We start from the raw sequence: 20270 nt of genomic DNA on the forward strand, positions 1-20270 counted from the left end.
ATAAAAAAATCAATCACAGTTGTTTTGGGCGGAAGTAGTTAGTTCATATTTGTTGTTAAGTATTCGCATTGGTGGTTCCAAACTAGGTTCTTCTCATCTTGCAGCTAAAGACTATATAAAGTTCTATGATTTAGTTTAGGTTTTTGTTGGTTGTCTATTAAGTAGTGGTCGTATTTTATACTTGAGTATTGTTGCTTCCCGTTTTTGTTTTTGTTCTTCGTCCTGCAACGTCCTGAAAACGTCCTTCAAACGTTCTGCTTCTCATCAGTTCTCTCTAGGTTGGCTCCTGTGTCACCTGTGTGTCTTACCTGTTACCAATTCCCTTAAGTGACTAGACTGGGTTCTGATTAATTTAATGCGTTTGCTGTTGTTCTCTTGAGGTGATTTTTTTTCTTTTCTAAGCTGTTTCTTGATTTGTAAACCTGTCCTTTCTGGCTGTCCTGCAAAGAGTCCTGTCCCCCCCTTCCAAAACTAGCGAATTATTTGCTTACTTTCCGAAAAAACACTGTGATCGAAATCATTATTTTTCTTTACAACTTTAACCGATCTATGCAAATATTTGCGAGAACGCCAAACAAAATGAGTCACAAAACACAATTAGGGGGCACATCGAACAGCTATCGAACTAGAGAGAAGAGTGTCCGTCGTCCATTTTACATTTTCCACTTCCGTTTCCTGTTTCCTTTTCTTTTTTTTTTTTGCGATTTTTTAACCGGTCTTGTGCTGCTGTTGCTGCTTCATCATAACCGCCGGTTCCATTACATAGTTATTGGCCTCGGCCAGCTGTTGGACCGGCAGGGGCGGCAGCTTGTCCTGCGGATGCCGGTGACTCACTGTGGTGGATCCTTTGCGGGACTTGCTGAGGGTGCCACTGCCAGGCGAACTATTGCTGCTATTCGTGGTGGAATGACCGGGCTGGGAGGCCGAGCTGGAACTGGCCAGTGGCATGGGCATCTCCTGGCCTGTCTTCGGGTTCACCATCGTCTGTTTCAGCAGGGAGCGATCGTTGCAGAGCGCCGAGATGAGTGGCAGGTCCAGGTGCTTGCTCTTCTCCCGAAGGAGAGCGATATCCAGGGCCTGGGCCTGGGCATGAGCCTGGGCCTGTGATCCGGCGGCGGCCATGGAGGCCTGCAGCTGAGCCAGGATGCTGTTGCTTCCGCGGCTCAGTCCGAGACCCATGTCCGGCCTGGGACGCTCTCCCGCCCACTGGGCGCCACTGGAGGTCTTGATCAGCGGCGAGTTGGCGCTGTGGGGATTCAGAGTGGGCGGTTTCCGAGGCGGCAGAAGGCAGGTGGTGCCAGGACTCGGCTTCGAGGGAACTGGAAAGCGAAAAGGATAAAGGATTAGTAGGGGAATTCAATTTTTTGAGAAGGATGTCTTACTTGGTGGGGGTTTTTCACTGGGCGCCGGCATGGGCGGCTTCTTGAGTCGCCTGTTGACGTAGGGGGGTGGTGGTGGGGGCGGCAGACGCCTCCCCTTGGGCAGCGAGTCGAGCGAATTCAGAATATTGTCGTCTGATCGCGATCGTGCAAACATCGAGGAGGACGAAGAGCCGGAAGGTCCTGTTCCGGAGGCTGCCGCCGCCGATGCCGCCGCCGCCAGAGCCGCTGGATGAAGGGGCGGCGGTGGGGGTGGCTCGTACGAGGAGCAGAGACTGGCCATCGAGGGCGAATATAAGGGAGAGTAGCCAGCGGCATGTCCTGGCAACTGGACATACGTATCCGATAGGTTCTGGGTGGAGGCGTAGCGTGAATGCGTGGACAGGGCCAGTGGGAGGTAAGGCGTGCTCCGGTATATCGCCGGCGACACCTGCATGGCCAGATACGGGTGATGGGGCGGCGGTGGTGCCGCCTGGGCCATGGCTGCCAGTAGGGAACCCTGCTTGGCGTCCAGATACTCCTGTTGGCTGACTGCCGGATCCTGGATGGGGTAGATGACATAGTCCACATCACTGTACAGCTGCTGCTGGTACAACTCCAGCTGCTTCCGGGCCAGTTCACGGCCGTATAGGTGCCCCGCCAAGTGCGGATGATTCGATGGCGGAGGAGGCGGTGGTTGGCGAGGCAAACTTGGTGGTGGTGGGGGCAGGAACTGCCTGGGCTTGATCACCGGCAACAGGACACACGACGGATGGGTCTGGTGGTGCAACGAAGCCGTACTCTTGTGCAGCCCGTAAGGAACTATGGGTATGCCGATGGCAGCGGATCCGGAATGCCTGTGATGGGCCGGCGGCACATGGTGGTGAGGGTGGTGATGCAACGAGGCCTGGGAGCCGCCAGCGTAGTTGGAGTTGTGCAGGGACTGTTGGCTCAACTGGTGACTGCACACGGAGCCACTGGAGGAGGCCGCCGAGGAGCAGTGGTGTGGCGCCGCATAGCTGGGCTTGGCTCCGTCCGGAATCAGGCTGGTGTGGGCCTTCAGTATACTAATCTGTGGTCGGGTGGTGATAAACCTGGCCGTGACCTCCTCGGACTTCAGGGAACTCATTGATCCGGCGATACTGGGTGCCGGGTTGGCCGACGAGCTCACGGATATCAGGGAGGTGGGCCTTGGTTTGCTGGAACTGGGATACGGTGGAGGATCTCGTCGTCGTAGAGCGGGAACCGCCGGCGGGGGTTGGACTGGGAGTGCCGGAACAGGAGCACTGACCTCTGGCTTCGGAGGCACCACAGCAATGGGCTTGGGCACCACCGGCTTGGCTATCGGCGGACCACACAACCCTGTCTTCTCGTGACGGGCCGTGTACGGTGGCGGTGGTGCTGGTGGCAGTTCCTGGTGCTCCTCCTTCTCCGTCTCCAGGGTCACATAGTCGCAGTCCGAGTGGAGGCTGCTCGACACCGTCTTCCGGCTGGGATAGGTGCCGCGACCCACTATCAGATTGGTCAGCTCATCGGCGGAGAGCAGGGAGTGCTTGTTGTCCGTGGGATCACTGCCATCGCCCCGAAAGGAGCTGCCCGTGCTGATATTCGAATCCGAACGAAGTCGGAACTCGGTTCTCTGCTTTTCTCTGCTTCCGTCTCCACTCTCCGGGTGCTGTACATGACTATCCTCCAGTTTCGAGGGCTGGAACATTCCGTAGTGGGAACTCTTCTCCGATTCCGCCATCTCCGATGACTGGCCGGTTAGCTCGCTGCTGTGCATGGTGTACACCCCGGAGGTTTCGGTGGGCGGAGCTCCATGGGCCAGGGTATACACTCCCGATACTCCCGACACACTTTCAGTTTCTTCCCTGAAGTCCTCGGGATTCGTTTCGCTCAGCGCGGAGTTCTGGGCGGTGTGACTGAAGCCCAGCTCCAGGCTGGAGGAAGTGGAGTGCACGGGCACGGGTGCGGTGGATCCACCAGCACCTGTATTGGCCGGCGAGGTGACCACCACAGTGCTGCAGGTGGAGGAGCACTGGGAGCCAATGTTGTGCTGCGAACTGGGCGAGTCTGTGGTGGTTGTTGAGGAGTCGTTGGCATTTCCTGATCCTCCCAACGCAGTGCCACTTCCTCCTCCGCCGATGGAGCTTCTCGGGACTATTATCGAGTTGCTCAGGGAGCTGTTGGCATTATTTACCTCCGCTGGTCTCACACTCAACGCCGCCAGTTGCTCCTCCAGATCCTTGAGCGACATCTGGCCCACACTCGAGGTCTGTCGACTGACACTGGGCCTGTCCAGGAGATGGGCCAACGCCAGGCTCTCCGTCGAGGGGGCGGCCAGTGGAGCAGGTGGAGTATTGATCATGATCTCCAGCTCATCCTCCGAGTGAACCCGATCACTGACTATCCCAGATGTGGTATTGGAACTGGTACTGGAGATGACGGAGATGCGCTGCTCGTTCTTCGACTTGTATGGCAGCAGGAGACTCCGGGAACAGGCGTAGCTGGCATGGAGTCTCTGCGACTCAGCCGCCTCCTCCTCCTCCCGCTTGGACACCTCCTTGAGCCGGGCTGCCAGCTTCATGCTCCACTGATGAGTGTCCTTGCAGAGGGTCAGCAGGAGCTTGTTCTTCTCGTCAGAGGCTGCGTAGAGGGTGATCCTGCTCTCTCCACTCCGGATCTCGAACTTTTTCCGTTCAAACGATAGCTTCGTGATATTTGGCCAAAGGAATGTGGTGGGTTCGGTGGCGGAGGATGTGGGAGTAGAGCTGCTGGGGTCCCCGCCCAGGATCTTGATACCTTTCGCATAGACCACGAACCAAGCACTGCCGGAACCCGGTTCGCTCTTGGCCAGCCTCATCCTGTAGGTGTGGGCGTTTATGGTTTCGTGGAGGCTGCAGGCCTGCTGGATGTACAACAGCTCCGCCATTGAGGTGGCCATGCCGAGGTGCTCCCGGTGACACGCCCTCATCGCACTCCGCGCCCACGGAGTGTGCAGTCCACCCGGCAGATAGTCCTCGATCCTGAAGTAGTCGGCTCCGTTCGGCGGCAAAGTCGGAGGAGGTGGTGCCGTCGTATCCCGCTTCGATGTGGATGCCACATAGGTGGAGAGTCGCAGCATCCTCTCATTGGCACGCTTACTGATCTTCGGCAGCGTGGTGGTGGAACTCAGTCCTCCACCGCCGCCCGACGATGAAGCCTCTTCGCCCGAATCGTCCTTGCCACCGGGCGGGGCATCGCCCAGATCCGCTTGCAGGGCCAAGCCGGCTAGGAAGACCAGGGCCTGCTCGGCCTGCTCCTTGGGCAGGTCGCGCTGCAGGATGTTGTGGCGCAGCTGCAGGTAGTAGTTGTGGCGGGACGTCTCATCTTTCAGCATGAACGGACTCTCGATGTAGAACTGCACACGGAAGTGTAGCTCCAGGAGGGGTCGTCCATTGGCATCCAGGCCCTAAAAATGAGTGACAAATTAGTAGAGGATCTAAGACTTTAAGGACTAGGTCCAAGGATTTGAAACTCACGTGGGTGTGCGAGGATCGCCAGCTCTTCGGGCCGTATTTGGAGAGCTTGCTCTCGGGATCTGCGAACATGTACTCGCCATCTGGAATTGAAATTAAAAAATTATTAAGTTAGATATAATATGATAAAGTATTATTATCTAAAAATAAATATACTATTTAGCAAACTTAATATTAAAATTTAATATCAAATACTATCTATAGTTTCAAACACTTTTCTGCTCTAGAAGAGTCTTAAAATTGGAATCTTTAAGCTTCTTTCGTCTTTAACTTCCTCTAAAAAAATAAAAATAAACAAGCTTTCATTAACAAAAAATTAAATAAAAACCCTTAAACCTCAACTATATTTTCAGGTTTCTTTCTATATCGGTTGTCAGGTTGAATTCCATCTTCTGACGAATTTCCGGTTGCGATTTTTTTTAAAGGGAACTCTTTTTTTGGCGCGCAGCCGCCAAGGTCGCTAATCAAAATTTTAAATGAACTTTCGGCTAAATGGAAGATGGTTTCCTCATCCTTCGGCTCCACCAGCCCCAAGCTCCAGCTGCCCCTGGGCCCCACAAAAGGGTAGAATCAGGCTCAAATCGGATCAGAGCTCTGAGCTCAGAGCTCAGACTTGTGTCAGTTTGTCAGGCAATAAACAAGCAACCCATTGACATCGACAAGAGTCCAAGAGTCGGAGTCAGGCTGTCAGTGGCCCGTTGCCAGTTCGGAGATGTACCAGTGCCAGTTTTTTAAAGATATGTGCCGGTCTTCGGTCTTCGGTCTCCGGTCTCCCCATTTCGTCCCATCATCACTGGCACCGATGAAGGGCCCAAGGGCATGTCGAGATGCTCGAGAAGGAAAAAAAACAACAACGAAATCAACACACACTTCATCGAACGAAAAATTTGAATTCCTGCATACGAAATGAAGAGCAGCAAGATGAAAAATAATAATTATGAAAAAAACAAAAAAATAATCAAGAGGAGGGGCAGCAACAGCAGCAGCAGCAACATCAGCAACATGAAGCAGCAACAGCAACAGCAGCAGCAGCAGCAACAATATCATAATAATCATCGGCGGCCGAATAAGTGCCTATCAATGACGACGTCGTGGAGTTGGAGCTGGAGCTGGAGCTGTAGCTGGAGCTGGAGTGGAAGTGGCAACAAGTGGTGGCACTGGAGTCCACATACACTGGAAGAAAAGTTATTTCAAAATCTATAAAGATCTAAGACTGAAGGGTCCAGAGTCTAGACAATCAGAACTTCTAGTATGTTTTTAATAAAGATTTAGGACCTCTCAGAAAAAGATATTTCTCTCAGTGTCGAGACAAAGTCAGGGCGAGAGCAAGTATTGCATACCAAGCCCAAAACGCAGCGTCGAAAAAAAAAAACGCTGAAGAGAAAGAGTAGAAAAAAAAACAGGTAGAAAGACAGGTAACCAAGCAGCAGCATTGGAGGAAAAAGAGGCAGCTGAAACCCAAGTCGTTCAGCTCCGAACTCCGAAACTCTGAAACTCAAAAGCGATTTCTTTTCGCATTCAAATTTCACTCCAAGGATGGAATGTGTTCTTCAATGCAGGATGGAATCCCACTGCTCCTCCTCCTCCTCCATCTCCCTTTTTTGTTTCTTGTCTTTAGGTTCTAAGAGCAGGTGTGAAGGCCAAAAAAAAAAAAATAAATAAATAAAAGAGTTGGGGTTGGAGTTTGGAAAAGGTAGCCCAGCCATACTGATGGCCTGATGGATCCTCACGCAATCGCTGCGTTCCATTGCATCCATCTCTCCCCCGCCACTACCACCGCGAACGTCATCGGTCCCGATCCCGATCCCGATCCCAGAGGCAGAAACCTAATAATTAACATATTTTCCATCGCATTCCTCAGCGCTCACAATTAACACGCACGCACACGGGACGAGGGGGCATGGGTAGGGGTGGCATGAGGCTGGGGCAGGGGCATGGACAGGGGGCAGCAGAGGCAGCAAAATAAATCTTCAATTTGAAACACATGCAACACAAATTACAGCCTCAAACCAGAGGCAGAGCAGGCAAAGGCTCATCAAGCCGAGGAATTCCATCCCGAAGTCGAGGTAAATGGAGGTGATCTCCACGAAAAGGGGGGCGGGGGCCAGAGCATAGTTGGGTTAGGAATTGAGGGGGTGGGGCAGAGCAGGGCATGGCCAAGCCGGGCAAGGCAGGAGGGTCTATACAGATGGAGTTGGAGAAAGACAGAGTCAGAGACAGCTGCGCCCAATGTCATGGCCTGGCATTCTTCAGATTCAGATTTATTTTCCAAAAGGTTTCAGTTCGAGTTTGAGTGGCCATAATAACAAAAAAAAGAAAAATCAACAAACTATAAAAAAGAGAAAGACTAAGCAGTACCCTGGAATTTGTTAGGATATAGGCAATAGAGTTATAGACTTGAGTACTTGATGCTTGAAGATTTTCATTCTAGAAACTTGAAGATTTTCATAATATTATATAAATTTTCTTATAAATTTTTTACAAATGTTTAAAGATATTATTAATTGATTTTTGATATATATTAATAGAATATCTGATATAATATTAGAAGATATTAGAATAAAATAATATTAGAACAAAGATATTAAAATAAATTTCAAAAATAATGCAAAAAATATATAATCTTCAAAGATATACAAAAAATAAATAGGTTTCCCCAATAAAAGACCAATTTCCTAAAACCAACTAACTAAAATAAAATGGTCACACTCTGATTACAGGGTATCACCAGGTCGGTCAGCCTTAATCGTATAAGTGTGTGTGCCTGTATCGAAACAGGCTGAAGGAAAAAGAGAACAAACGAACGAACAAGCGAACGGACGAAAAAAAAAAACATAAAACCAAAAGAATTTTAATTTCCGATGTTATCAGATGCACGCAGCCCGAAGAGGAGAATCCGCAGCTGAAAAGAATAGAGGGCAAGGGAGGAGGTGCGACTGTAGCAAGGGGCATGGGACAGGGGCAGGGGCAAGGGGATGACGGTTGCAAGGCCGAGTGTCCAACTTCGAGGAGACCAAAGATTGAAGACGAACCAGCACCAACGCCATATAATAATGATTATGAGCCATTAACATTAAATGGAAAAGAAAATGCTGGTCTACAGATTACAGCTACAAAGGGGGCGGGGCCATCACAGAGATGGCAGTCCAGCAGAGTGGCAGTGGCAAGTTGGTGGGGGGCTGAACTGGGAATCGAAAAGGTTGATTCCTCCACATCGACATGGAATGCGGCAAAGGAATGCCAGAAATGCGACAGCCTCGAAATAACACCAAAACGGATGGAGATGGAGTTGGAGTTGGAGATGGAGGAGTTGCTGGAGCATGTCTTGACCACTGGCGGGATGACAATGTTGCCAAATTGCCAACGGGCCAAAGTGCCACTTAAAGTGCATCATCGATTGGCCATTTTTGGCCAAGGAGCCTTCTGCTTTCAGTCTTCTTGGCTCTGAAATTTGCATAAAGATGAAATTTATTGACGCTGCCCGGCCATAAAATTGAAATTCATTTTCAGTCCCATCAGTGAACTCAGACGGGACATCATTTTGGCCGCCTTTTTGTATCTTTTCTTTATTTTTGCCCCTTTTCTTTGGTTTTTAAGGTTTTAAGGGTCAAGCCAAAAATCAAAAGACTCAAGAAACGAACTTGAAACAGAACAGACAGAGGATGTTAGGATAGTTTTGAATCGTTTAATAAATAATTATATTCAAAGATTATTAAGTAAAAATAAATAAGTTTTAAGATGGTTATTTTAGTTTATAAGTCAATGTCTACTTTTAAATTTGTAATTTTTAATAAAATAAGAAGTTTAAAGGCTTTCTTTTAAAGAAAAACTTTGGAACTATTTCTGAATATGGGAATAATTTTAATTTCTAAGGATTAATTTTTTTTAATACTTTTTTTTTTTATTTTGGCAAAAAAAAATGTGGCGTGAAATGCTGGTCAAGAGAATGCGGGAATCCAAGAACCGGGGACAGACCAGAAACCAGGCAAAAGCAACCGCATGCCACTCATGCAACACAGACACACACACACTTGCAACATCAACTGACATTGGCTGGAATCCTTGGTCAGAAAAAAAAATACACAAAAAAAAAATGAGAAAAAAGAACCAAAACACACACACATAGCCAGAATGCAAACTGCCAATTTCATAGTTGAGCCAACAGAAGAATCCTCTGAATCTTCTTCTCCGCCTCTTCAACTGCTTCTTCTTCCGCCTCTTCTTCTGCATCGTCTGCTATTTCTTCTGCTTGTTCTTCTTGTATGAGGCGAGGACGTTGGCATGCCCAACCCAAGCCCCAAGCCCGGCTCTTCTCCAGCTCTTCCCAACCTCTCTTGTCCCCCAGATTCAGTTAATGCCACGGCTCCAACTTAAAGCTCCAGCAGCGATTCCAGCTTCAAACTGCATACCAAATTCTTTTGCTGAAGATGTTGAGGCAACTTCCCCCTCCCCCCCTACACTCACTCTCCAACCCTGCCCCCTGCCATCGGCACCCGCCTTCCTGTGGTGCCTCTGCTCCCTTGACTGCCACGAAATTGATGCCAACCAGATTCGAAAATTTACGTGTTGTATTCTTGGGCAATTGCTCTAACAGCGTATAGGAAATTTTAAAGAGTAACAAGGACTATTTGAAAATTTTTTAAATTAAAAAGAAATATTAGATTTTTATATTTAAATATTTAGTTTAAAGATAGTGCTAAAATTAATTCGAAAGACAACTTTTTTGGAAGTTCTTATTAAAGAATAGGACTAAAGATTCTTATGAGGTTTTGGGAATCTATATAAAATAAAAATATCTAAAAAAAAATACTATTCTTTTTTATTAGAAAAATATCCTTATTTCTATTAAAAACTTAAAAAAAGGGCACTTAAAATTCGTTTTTGTTGTAAAAGTGAATTTCTTGCTCCTTTCTCGTTTGAACCTCCTCTATCCAATATTTGTGTGTATTTGTGGGCCTTTGGAGAACACATACACTATATATTCTCCTCTATACATATATATTCTCCTCTGCAAGTTTCAGTTCAGGCTTCTCCAACTCCATCTCCATCCTCGAAACTCCCAACTTCAAACTCCAGCCATCCTCCTTGGCTGTCGTTCGATTCGTTTGTGTTAATGCAACGCGCGACGGCTACCTGAATTACTGAACACGCGTCTTGTGTCTGCTACCCTGCCCCTTGCATCTTACCCCATTGCCTCATGCCTTCTTTACTGAACCTCAAACTCCATCTCCACCAGAGTTTTCCTGGGACCCCTCTGTGTATTCCTGAAATTGTTTGTTCGCCATGAAGGCAGGCGACGCGTTCCCTCGTCTTTTTTGTTCATTTTATGTGCCATTTTTTTGTGTGTTGGTATTTTTATGTGTTTTGGCAGAATGGAGGATCGTGGATCGAGAATGGAGGATGGCGGATGGCGGTTGGCGGATGGCGGATGGAGGCTGATGCCTCTTCTACTTCTGATGCTGCTGCTGCTGATGATGATGATGAGCAGCTTTTAGAGAAGACTGGTTTATGTTTATTAGTTGTATTTTTCATGCCTTATCGCTGGCATTTGGCTACTCTGCAACTCGGACACATTTTTTTTGCTATTTTCTTTTTTTTTGTTTTTTTTGGGAAGAAAGCTTAAGTGGTAGACTCACCTATGAGCACAGCCAGACCAAAGAGTTCGGTGTCCAGCATCCCTTGCGTGGCAAAGTGTAGACATGTCTGCGTGTAGACCTCTCGAACTCGACTCTTGGCATCGACTAGGAAGTACAATGTTTTCGGCTGCTGCTGCCCCAGAAGTCTGTAAATCGATACAATCGATTATGTAACAAGATAGTGATTGGAGAAAGCAATTTACAAACCTCAGGGCCAGGAATCGCGAGCCTGGTGACAGTTGCTCGGCGGAGGACGCGCATACTTCCAATGGCGCGCTGACGGTACAAAATGCTCGCATGCTGCATCATTTTCCGTATACAGCGCGCGCGTTCGAAATGCGTTGCTAAAAAATATAAAAAAAATACATGTTTATATATTTAAGTTTTTAAAAAAAAAATCACTCTTACAGCTAGCCAATATTTCTCATTAAAATTACTTTGGAATTGCCACAAAAATATAATCTTTGAAAGAAGGAACCTCCAATAGTTTCTAAAATCGGAACCCCCATATTATAAATGGATGTAAAAAATAACTCTTAAAACTATTATAATTTAAGTAAATTTCCAGAAAAACCAAATTTTTTCACGAGGCTCCCTCTGGAAATCTTTCTACAAAAATCTTAAAGTGCCCAAGTTTAAACCCTTCTTGTAATTGATACCAAATTTAATTGGTTTTTTGATATCTATGCTCTAAATTTTTAGTGTCAGCCAGCTCCCAAGATGGGGCCATATAATGCCGAACTGAAATTTCATCGCATTCCGGTAATAAATTCACCGCAGTGCAGGCGTCACATTTCTAACCGCATTTCTGGCTCATCAAATGGCGATAAGGCGCGCTGCCTCCAAGATCGAATCGGTTAGGCACCATTCTTTCCGAAGCAACCAAATTGATGCCGCTGGAGCCGCCCCAGACGATGGCGCCCGCCTCTTTTGGGCCTCAACGCTGCCGACTGTCGGACCGTCCAACATCGAACATCGACCATCGACCAACGAACAATTTCACCAATCAATAACGAAAGACTTAGGCGACAAACTTGATTAGCGGCCAGGCGACTCGTTGGAGTTGGAGATTCCAAACCTCATAGTGCGTGCGTGGCAGCCAAACTCCCGCTTCCCCATATTATTCCCCCCCCACCCCACACTACCTCCCCCCCCTCAATGCGTTGTGCATAAAATTATTAAAATTCAGTTAAAGAAAGTTCCAAAAGACAGAAAGAGAGAGAGCGAGACTGGCCTCGTGATGAAAGAAAAGTATTTTATGCATAAATTAAAATCAAATCGAATCAAATCAACTTTTTTTCTTATTTTTTTTTTTATTTTTATTTTTGTATAAAGCGCCGGCAGCGGCGACTATGGTTTCTACCAACTTGGTGGAGACGCATAAATTTCAATATTGGCGCATTTTCTGTGTCTAATAAATTTCAACGTCCAATAAATTTATTCAGAGTCAAGTCGAGACTCGGACTCAAGAGGCTCTAAAGAAAGATTGAGGTAGAGGGGGACTGGGACTGGGACTGGGATAGAGACAGATACAGAGACAGAGGCTGGCAGAACCGCCCTGACTTATAAATATATGATCGGTCCGATCCAAGGTATTCGCCCCTACTACTCCCCTTCCTGTTCATTTCGAACTCCAAAAGTGATCATCAATCAAAGCGCGCATTTGACATAAATTAGAAACCAAAAAAAAAAAAAAAAGAATATCTGGGAACATAGAAAACAAAACTCTGCTCCTCCTATTCCACCTCACCAACCATTCCCCAATCTTATAAGCCTCTCAAAAAAATAGAAATAGCTTTTGAAAAGCAATTATATCTAAGCCGATTTCCATGAGCACCTTGGACCAGGGCTAAGGTAATCTGGAGAACAGGCTCAGTGCCAGACTTAATGCCAGATCACCGATGATTACGAAACGAGAATTGGAATTCCAGAGGGCCCTAATGTGCTGTGATTGACTTATTACTCTGGAATTTATATATTTTTAAATGATAACCTTTTTTTTATTGGAGACTGGGACTGTAAATTCCACTCCACACTCATTAAAATAATCATTCACCTCATAAATCACACTCTATAAGAACTATAATTAGTATCCTTAACAAGTCATCATGAATAAATAAACTTCCACTCCCGGTAGTCTAATTTGAAATTAATAATATGCCTAGTTGAGCAATAAAAGGAAGCCATAAATGGGGCTATAACTAGAGGCTTTCTAGCCATTTAGATAACAATAAAAGGAAGCCTATTAGCCATCCAAGATTGCCTTCAAGAAGGAAACTATCTAAATAATCAATATGTATAGTTTCTCCGGAAGCAGAAACAGTGCAGCATAATTGTTTTCATTCATTTGTTGCAATTGGTGAAAATGTTGAAAAGAAAGAAAGCCAAGCTGGAATTTCACACAATGCCAGGTTATTATGCAATATTCATACCAAATGCCAAAAAGAAAATAAAATAAATAAAATATATTGCTGAATGTCTGGCAGCTGCGATCACGATTTTTTTTTCTTCAATTTTTGTTTGTGTTTTTTATTTTAAAATTCATATCTGGTTGGACAGAGGAGGGTATGAGTCAACGGAAGCAGAAAGCATTTTTTTTTTAATTTGAAATGCAAACAAATTAAAGGCATTTAACAATTTCAATCATAGCATATTATCCGCATTCCGTTGGCTAATGAGAGCGGGAAACGAAGAAAGCCGTGGCGACGCTAATTATCAAAGTAAACATCACGGAGGGGATAGCAGGCGGCGATAGCCTGGCAATTAAAAATAATAATAAAAAAAAAAAAAAAGAAATAATAAAAAAAAGTAGTAAGAGAAGTGGAGCTGAGCGGGGGCACCCAAGAGACACGCTAATCAGCAATTAGCAAATGGCAATAAATATTTTGTTTATGATAAAGCGGGGCAAGTGCCTGAGTGGGTCGTTTCTGTGCGAGTTTTTTTTTTTTAATTTTTTTTTTTTGGAATGCAGACGTCTACGGAAATAAAATACGTAGAAATTATTGTTAAGAAAAAAGGGGCTGCGGTGGGGGCTATAAAATCCCACGGGCTCTGCCGCGACTAAAACTCAATTAAATGGCGCAAGCGCCAGCAGCGAAATACTTTTCTGCTAGCTAAGCGAATGCCAGACACTAGGGTGGAGGGGGGAGTGGCAGGGAAGGGGGGTACTGGGGTAACGAGGTGGCGAGGTGGAGAATTAAAACAGAAACAGAGACATTGCGCATACGCCACGTTGTGCTGCGACAGCATTTCAAAAAGGCAAGCACTGAGAAAAGTAAGTAGAGTTTAAGGCAGAAAGTGAAATAAGAAAAGGGGGGTTAGCAGATTTAACTTAATTTAAGGGGAAAATAATAGTATTTATTATCTAATATTTTTTACAATTTTTATTTATTTTATTTTAAGTTTCCAGTCTTGCTATGCCCTTGTCTAGTGCCTTAAACATAAAAAACATCCCTTAAAGATAAGTAATTTATTTTAAAATTTATTTTATTTTTTCAGTGCACCTCTTTAAACCCCCTGTTGCCTCCTGCTCCCCCTGGCCAACTGCACATGCCAATGCACTGAGCTCATTCGGGGCGTGTGTTTGTCAACCGAGTTCCAACAATCGCCAAAGTCGAACGATCGATCGATCGATTCGTTGATCGACGGGGTGCAGCAAAAAGGGGCAGGAGACCACTGGAAGTGGAACCTAGAGCCAAGACTATGATAAAAAAAAAACAAAAATAATAAAAAAGAACGCTTCAACCGCATGTGCAGGCCGCATTGAAATGCTGAACGAATCAGAAACGGAATCAGAAATTGAAAATATCCATATGGATTTCAGCGCGGAATGCGAGTGCGAGTGCGCATTGATCGGAGAGGTCCAATAAACAAGGCAACGTAAACGATCATAAAATCGAGCAGCGTGGAATGCGAATACGAATCGAATCGAATTTAATTGAATCAATAGACTTTATGGGAATCTCAATCTAAGATTCTTAAAGATGATCACTAATAGTGGGATGTACAATAAATAATTTTAGCTTTCAAGGGATAATGTAGTATGATTCTATGTGACTAACTTACTAATCACAGATTCTTTTAAAGTTTCAAGCTCTAAAAATAGTTTCGAAAAAACCAGAATCCTCTTGAGGTAGCCCTCATTTTGTAGACTCTTCAAGAGAAACCCCTGAACAACCCACACAAAAAATCAATAGATTCTTTGCCATTCTTCTTAGGCTTGTAAGTCCCGGGTTAAGTGGCTCTCAAACTGGATTCACATTCTATGGAAAGTGTTTCGAGTGCTCTCGGATTCCGATTCTCAGACTCAGCCTCAGACCAACTAATGAATGGCGATCGAATTGGCGAGTTGCGATCGGCGAGCGGTAACTTTTGACGTGGAATATTTCGCTCATGAGGTTGCTGACTGGTCTGGCTGAGTGGCCGGGCCGGGACCGGCCTGAAAAACCGGAGCTAATTCTACCAAGTGTACATACGTGCGCCTGGGCCTTTTAATTACCAATAGAGAACTCTGACAAACAACAACAAGTTAACCTGGCTAACTGGCGTCAATGGGACGGCCAGAAATAGTTTAGTTTTGATCGCAGCTTTAGTTTGATGGCATTTTCACACGCTGGCCGGGTCTGGGCCTGGCATGGCTTGGCCAACAGGGCGGATGCGCGTCATTGGGAACGGGAACGGGAATGGGAACCGCTGGCAAGTGCCATTTTACAATTCCGAATTCCGAGGTCCAAATTCCGAAGCTCCGAATTCGTAAAAGGGGTGTGGCTGCTGTCACGCAAATGAGTTTAACCTTAGTCGATTTCCGAAATGCACACAGAGAAAAAATGTCACCAGAGGTGTTACAAAAAATATGAATTGGAAAAAAAAAAACATAAAATAGGCCATAATTTAATGATTTTTAGTTAATGAGTTTAGTTTTTTTTAGTTTAGTTAGTTTTTAATATTTTTTAAGGGGGTCTCAACTTAAATAACTATAGTAATCTTTTAAAAATGAACTAAAATAATATGTTTGGAAGCTTGAAAATTATGAAATTTATTTAAAAACTTTATCATCAGTTATGAATCTTTAATTGACCTTTAAAATACTTAAAAAATTATACATTTATAATTTACTAATCCATAAAAAATTTAAATGACATTATAATAATCATATTTTTTTGGTAATTTTTCCCCTGTGTGTGGGATTTATGATACCGCTTGGTTATGAGCCATCCAAACGGCAAATAACTTGTCGTTTTCTTGCCAAATGCCAAAAAAAAAAAGAGAAAAAATCATAATAATAAAAAACTCTAAAAAAAATAAAAAATAAAAGGAGAAAACAGAAATGCGACGATGAAGAGGCGACAGACAGAAACAAAACCAAACAGCGGCAAATGCCGAATTCCGAATTCCGAAATTCCACTTGTTGTGCCAGTTATGGCCAAACAATTTGGTGTCTTTGAAAATGCGCGAAATGTCCCCCGAGCTTGTGGCTCTCTGGTAATGACTGTAAAAATAATGATTATGACGATGATGAGCCACTGACAGGGCGGAGTGGGCCAAGAAACACAAAATAAAGAAAAAGAAAACAGCTAACACACACGTTGTTGTCGCTACAGTTGGCTGGTTTGGCTTTGGCTTTGGCACAACTACCGCACCACAACACCACTTTGCACCACAATCGCACCACACCTAACTGGGTGGAGGTGGTAGGTGGTAGGTGGAAGCGGCTGGTGGAGGAGGCGATGGCCTCCGCAATGAGAGCAGCAGGCAGCCACAAAAAAAAAAAAAATAAAATAAAAATGGAAAAAAAAGCCACAGACAACGTGTGCCGCATGCCAAATCGAAGGCGTGCGAAACTATGCCCGCCAACATACCCTAGAAAATTTTACTGGGCCTGCTGCAGGGTATTTTGGAACCATGGATGGCAAGACACATTCCTATTATAAAGGTTACAAAAAATATCAAAGAAACTAAAGACTAAAGGCTACTGTTTATAGCTAGGCTCTACATCTAAAACATAGAGATCTTTAATCTTAAGTTTTATATTAATATTTTCGGAATATGTTAAATTGAATTGTTTAAACTTTTTTTAAGAAACAATAGACTTTTTTGAAAACCTGTTATCATAACTTATTATACAATAGTTTCTATTTGGCAGAGATGAAGCTCTCAAAATATCAAACATCGATTATTAATTGTCTATTTTGAAGTTTATAGCCGGCATTTTTTATAATTTTGTATTCAAAAAGTACAAAAAAAAAGCGAAATTAAGATGTTAGATGTTAGATTATTGATTCATTGTTGAACTTAAATTTTAAAAAACAATAAATGCTACTAAAGAAGCTATTTTAGAGAGCAAAATAAAACAATTTAAAGTTAATTTGAAAAAGGTATTTCTTATTCCTTATTTCTTAAATCTTGTTTAGCTCTTCCCACACTGTCTGCTTGTTTTTTAAATGAAAATTGCCTTCAAGACTTCATTCAACTCATTATTTATTTATTTAGGCTTTTTGAGAATTCGCCTAAAGGTCATCCATAAGTCTAGCCAGATCCATTAAGCCGGCAAACGAAGCCAGGCCAAGCCATGGCATATCTCTATCTTCAGCCTCGACTTGACTCGACTCGATGATTGTCATTCAAAATTTGTTTAATTTGTTGAACATTTTAATTGCTTGAATTGTTCAAAACAACAGCCATAGAGACACTTATGTCTGTGTACATACGCATATTGACTGCGTGCAGGAATTTTTTGGGTTTACGAAATTATTATTTTAAGTATTTATTATCATTGCTGGTCGGCTGTTGTCAGTTTCAATGCAAAGCCATCCAGTCAGACAGCCTAGCTGGCCCAGGGCCTGAGGTCAAGTGGTTGGGGGGGATAATATAGAGATGTCAGTGTTTAATCGAAAACCACAAGATACATACAACAGATACATTTGTGTCTACACACGGCATGAGATATAGATACGTCTGGGTAGAGATACAGTTACCCATTATAACCATATAACGCCTGGTGGCAGAATCGTTTAAACGATTAGCGATTAACGCTAACCGCTTTAAAAGCGTGTGTTTCCACTCATTTGTTTATCTTCTGGCAGCTGATTTACATTCGAGATGTCTGATTTTCAGTCATGATTTCTTTCTTTCTTTCTTTATTTTTTATTTACTCCGATTTCGATTCCAATTGCTGTTTTTGTTCCAATTACAGATTGAAATTGTACTCCCGGGAACAAACAAGAGAGCGCACCACCCACCCACCCATTACCGCCATCCCGATGGGGGTCTTCAATTTCCACTTAATTGTTCCGCTGTCGATCGTTTAAGAGCCACATGCCTGCTACTCCCGGCCCCCTCTATTATGGCCTGGCCCGATAAGCGGGGCACTTAACCAACTTAGAACTAGAACCCATCGCCGATCTAACCCGGTTGGGAATTAGAAAAATCAATGGAGTGGGTACCGAACTGCCGGCGAAATTGAAACTCTAGGCCGAAAAGTGGATCAGAATTCAAGGAAACTAAACCAAAAAAAACAATCTTAAATGACAACCAAATACTCTTTATTTTAAACTATAATAGCTCTTTTATAAGAAAAGTTCACTTGAACTGGCAACAGTTTTTTTTTAGAATTTTAGAGATAATACTATCTTTTGGGGAAACATTTGTCGGAACTGAGATACTATTTCTGGCATAATAGAACAGAAATAGAGGTTCCATTTTCAAAGATTATGATATTTTGGAATTTTTATAGAACTCTAGATCTACAATTTCACTAAAAACTATAATATTTTAGAACTTTTTAAATTAAAAAGTTAATTTTTTAATTAAAAATAGAACTACATCCCTTGGTAGAGTATAAATTTTGACAGATATTTGATATACTATTGGCAGAAATGGGTTAATTGCACAATATGCTGGATTTTTGACTTTTAGAAAAGAAAAAAATATAAAAAAAAAGTAAAAAGGCTTAAAAAACAGAAACAAAAACAATCCATGGACGTTGGCGATTTTATGGTTCCGAGAGATAAGAAATTCGCTGGCATTTGTTTTGTTTGCTTTTTGCTTTATGAGTCGCCCCTTTTGGGGAGTCATTAAAATTCCAGGGAAATGGGGCCCATAAGGGTCCTCTACTCCTCCCTCTTTCTAGCCTCCTTGCTTTATCCTTTTCAGCTTCTTACCTTAGGCAGCCGCTGCAGTGATCGGCATTGTTGTTGGTGTTGTATCTGCTGGTTCGCGTAATCCACAAAAATTGACTTTTCTTCGATTGATTTTCACTGAATATTTTTTTTTTTAATATTTTTTTAAACACTTTTTGAATAAATCTATCGATTGGCTATCGAAAAATGCCTAACAGTAAAATTTCGTTTCGTTTGCTGTGGTTGTAATTTTTTCTTTATTTTTTTTTTTGTATCTTATTTTTTGTTGATGTTGTATCTGCTGCTGGGTTGGTTTTGTTGTTGTTGTTGTTGTCTGACCTCTTGACGACGCACGCCGCGACTGCGCAGTCAGCAGCGAACAGGCCGCATTCCAGCGCTGTTGCCGAAGAGCCGAATGTGGGGGGGTGGGGATGGTGGAGAGCACACTACGTTTTAATCAAAATTCACTCACACCAACAATAGAGTGTGTGTGTGTGTGTTCGATCTCTCTGCCTTACACTCTCTTGAGCTCTCTCTCGCCGTGTGTTGGCCTACGGTTGTTTGTTGTTGCGCGAAAGAATGCCGTTTGCTGGGTTGTTGTTGTTGCTGCCGTTGTTGTTTTCTTCAGTTGTTGTAGCTAGTTGTTGTTGCCATCCGCGGGTAGCTCGATTTTTTTTTTGTATTTATTTTTTTTTTTTGTTGTATTTTTTTGACCAGCGCTAACTTTTTTTTGGAGTTGGTTTTTTTGAGTTGATTTTTTTTTTTAGTGGATTTTAGGCGACTGGGACTTGATTTCTGGCTGGGAAAAGGCTATTCGCAGTCAGTTGCAGTTATTTTCGCGGTATCGGGACACGTTTTCCCCCATGAACGAAGAACGAATAACGAAAATCATTCATACACTGGCTACACACCGAAACACACACCAACAAAAATCACTCCACATTCTTTTTGCAAACACTCGTTATATATATTTATTTTTTATTTTTTTAATTTTAAAAACACTCTGAACAACAGATTGTAATCTGAATCTTAATCTGAATCTGAATCCAAATTCAAAATCGAAACGCGCTGGTTTTTTTTGTTGTTTGTGAAAACCGAACTCCACTCTGAGCTACAGTATCTATGTGTGTGCGCCCTGCAGCTGTATCTGTATCCGTATCTGCAGCAGCAACAGCGGGAGCTTGGGAGCAGCGCAACGGTTCGAAATCGGAATCGGAATCGGAATGGATCCGCTCGGATCAGAGTTGGATCCCAAACGCGACTCTACCACAAAATGAGCGTTCCGAGCTTCTGTATCTCTATCTGTATCCGTATCTGCAGTCACTTAACAGACTGTTAACAGCGAGCTCAGTGGCTGTTAGGTGCTCATTCGATAAGTTCGCTCTCTCAATGTTAACTAACATTTCGTTCAATTGACGACGATCGTTAAAAGTATCTCCAAATAATAATGCTCTCTTTTTGGCTCTCATTTTACACTTGAAATAAAAGGGTGTAGAAGAGTAAAAAAGTTTGGTAATAGGTCTTGAAATAAATTATTATTTTAATAATTTTAAAAATTAATTACTAATTAAAATATATTTTATTTACCATTTTTTTTATTGAAAAAACTTAAAATCGAGATTACAAAACTAAACGAAGTCT

The 20270-nt window shown here is 43.6% G+C and overlaps 1 protein-coding gene across 1 annotated transcript; it reads right to left on the reverse strand.

Moving 5' to 3' along the window:
- Positions 1-207: 207 nt before the first annotated feature.
- On the reverse strand, positions 208-19923 carry LOC6503357 (protein expanded). Its single transcript, XM_001965332.4, has 6 exons — positions 18672-19923; positions 10720-10856; positions 10513-10658; positions 4880-4959; positions 1383-4809; positions 208-1319 (listed from the first exon to the last, which is right to left on the reverse strand). The coding sequence occupies exons 2-6, from the start codon at positions 10809-10811 to the stop codon at positions 709-711; spliced, it is 4356 nt and encodes a 1451-aa protein (XP_001965368.1). The 5' UTR covers positions 10812-10856; positions 18672-19923; the 3' UTR covers positions 208-708.
- Positions 19924-20270: the final 347 nt, after the last annotated feature.

The sequence above is a fragment of the Drosophila ananassae genome, chromosome 3R (assembly GCF_017639315.1).
Source record: "Drosophila ananassae strain 14024-0371.13 chromosome 3R, ASM1763931v2, whole genome shotgun sequence".
In the NCBI taxonomy this organism is placed as follows: domain Eukaryota; kingdom Metazoa; phylum Arthropoda; class Insecta; order Diptera; family Drosophilidae; genus Drosophila; species Drosophila ananassae.

Excerpts from the sequence above, each read along its gene's own strand:
- LOC6503357 (XM_001965332.4), bottom strand. The coding sequence starts at position 10,811 with ATGCGAGCATTTTGTACCGTCAGCGCGCCATTGGAAGTATGCGCGTCC. Across the intron at positions 10,659-10,719 it reads TCGCGATTCCTGGCCCTGAG|ACTTCTGGGGCAGCAGCAGC; the intron begins GTTTGTAAATTG and ends ATCGATTTACAG. Across the intron at positions 4,810-4,879 it reads GGCGATCCTCGCACACCCAC|GGCCTGGATGCCAATGGACG; the intron begins GTGAGTTTCAAA and ends ACTCATTTTTAG.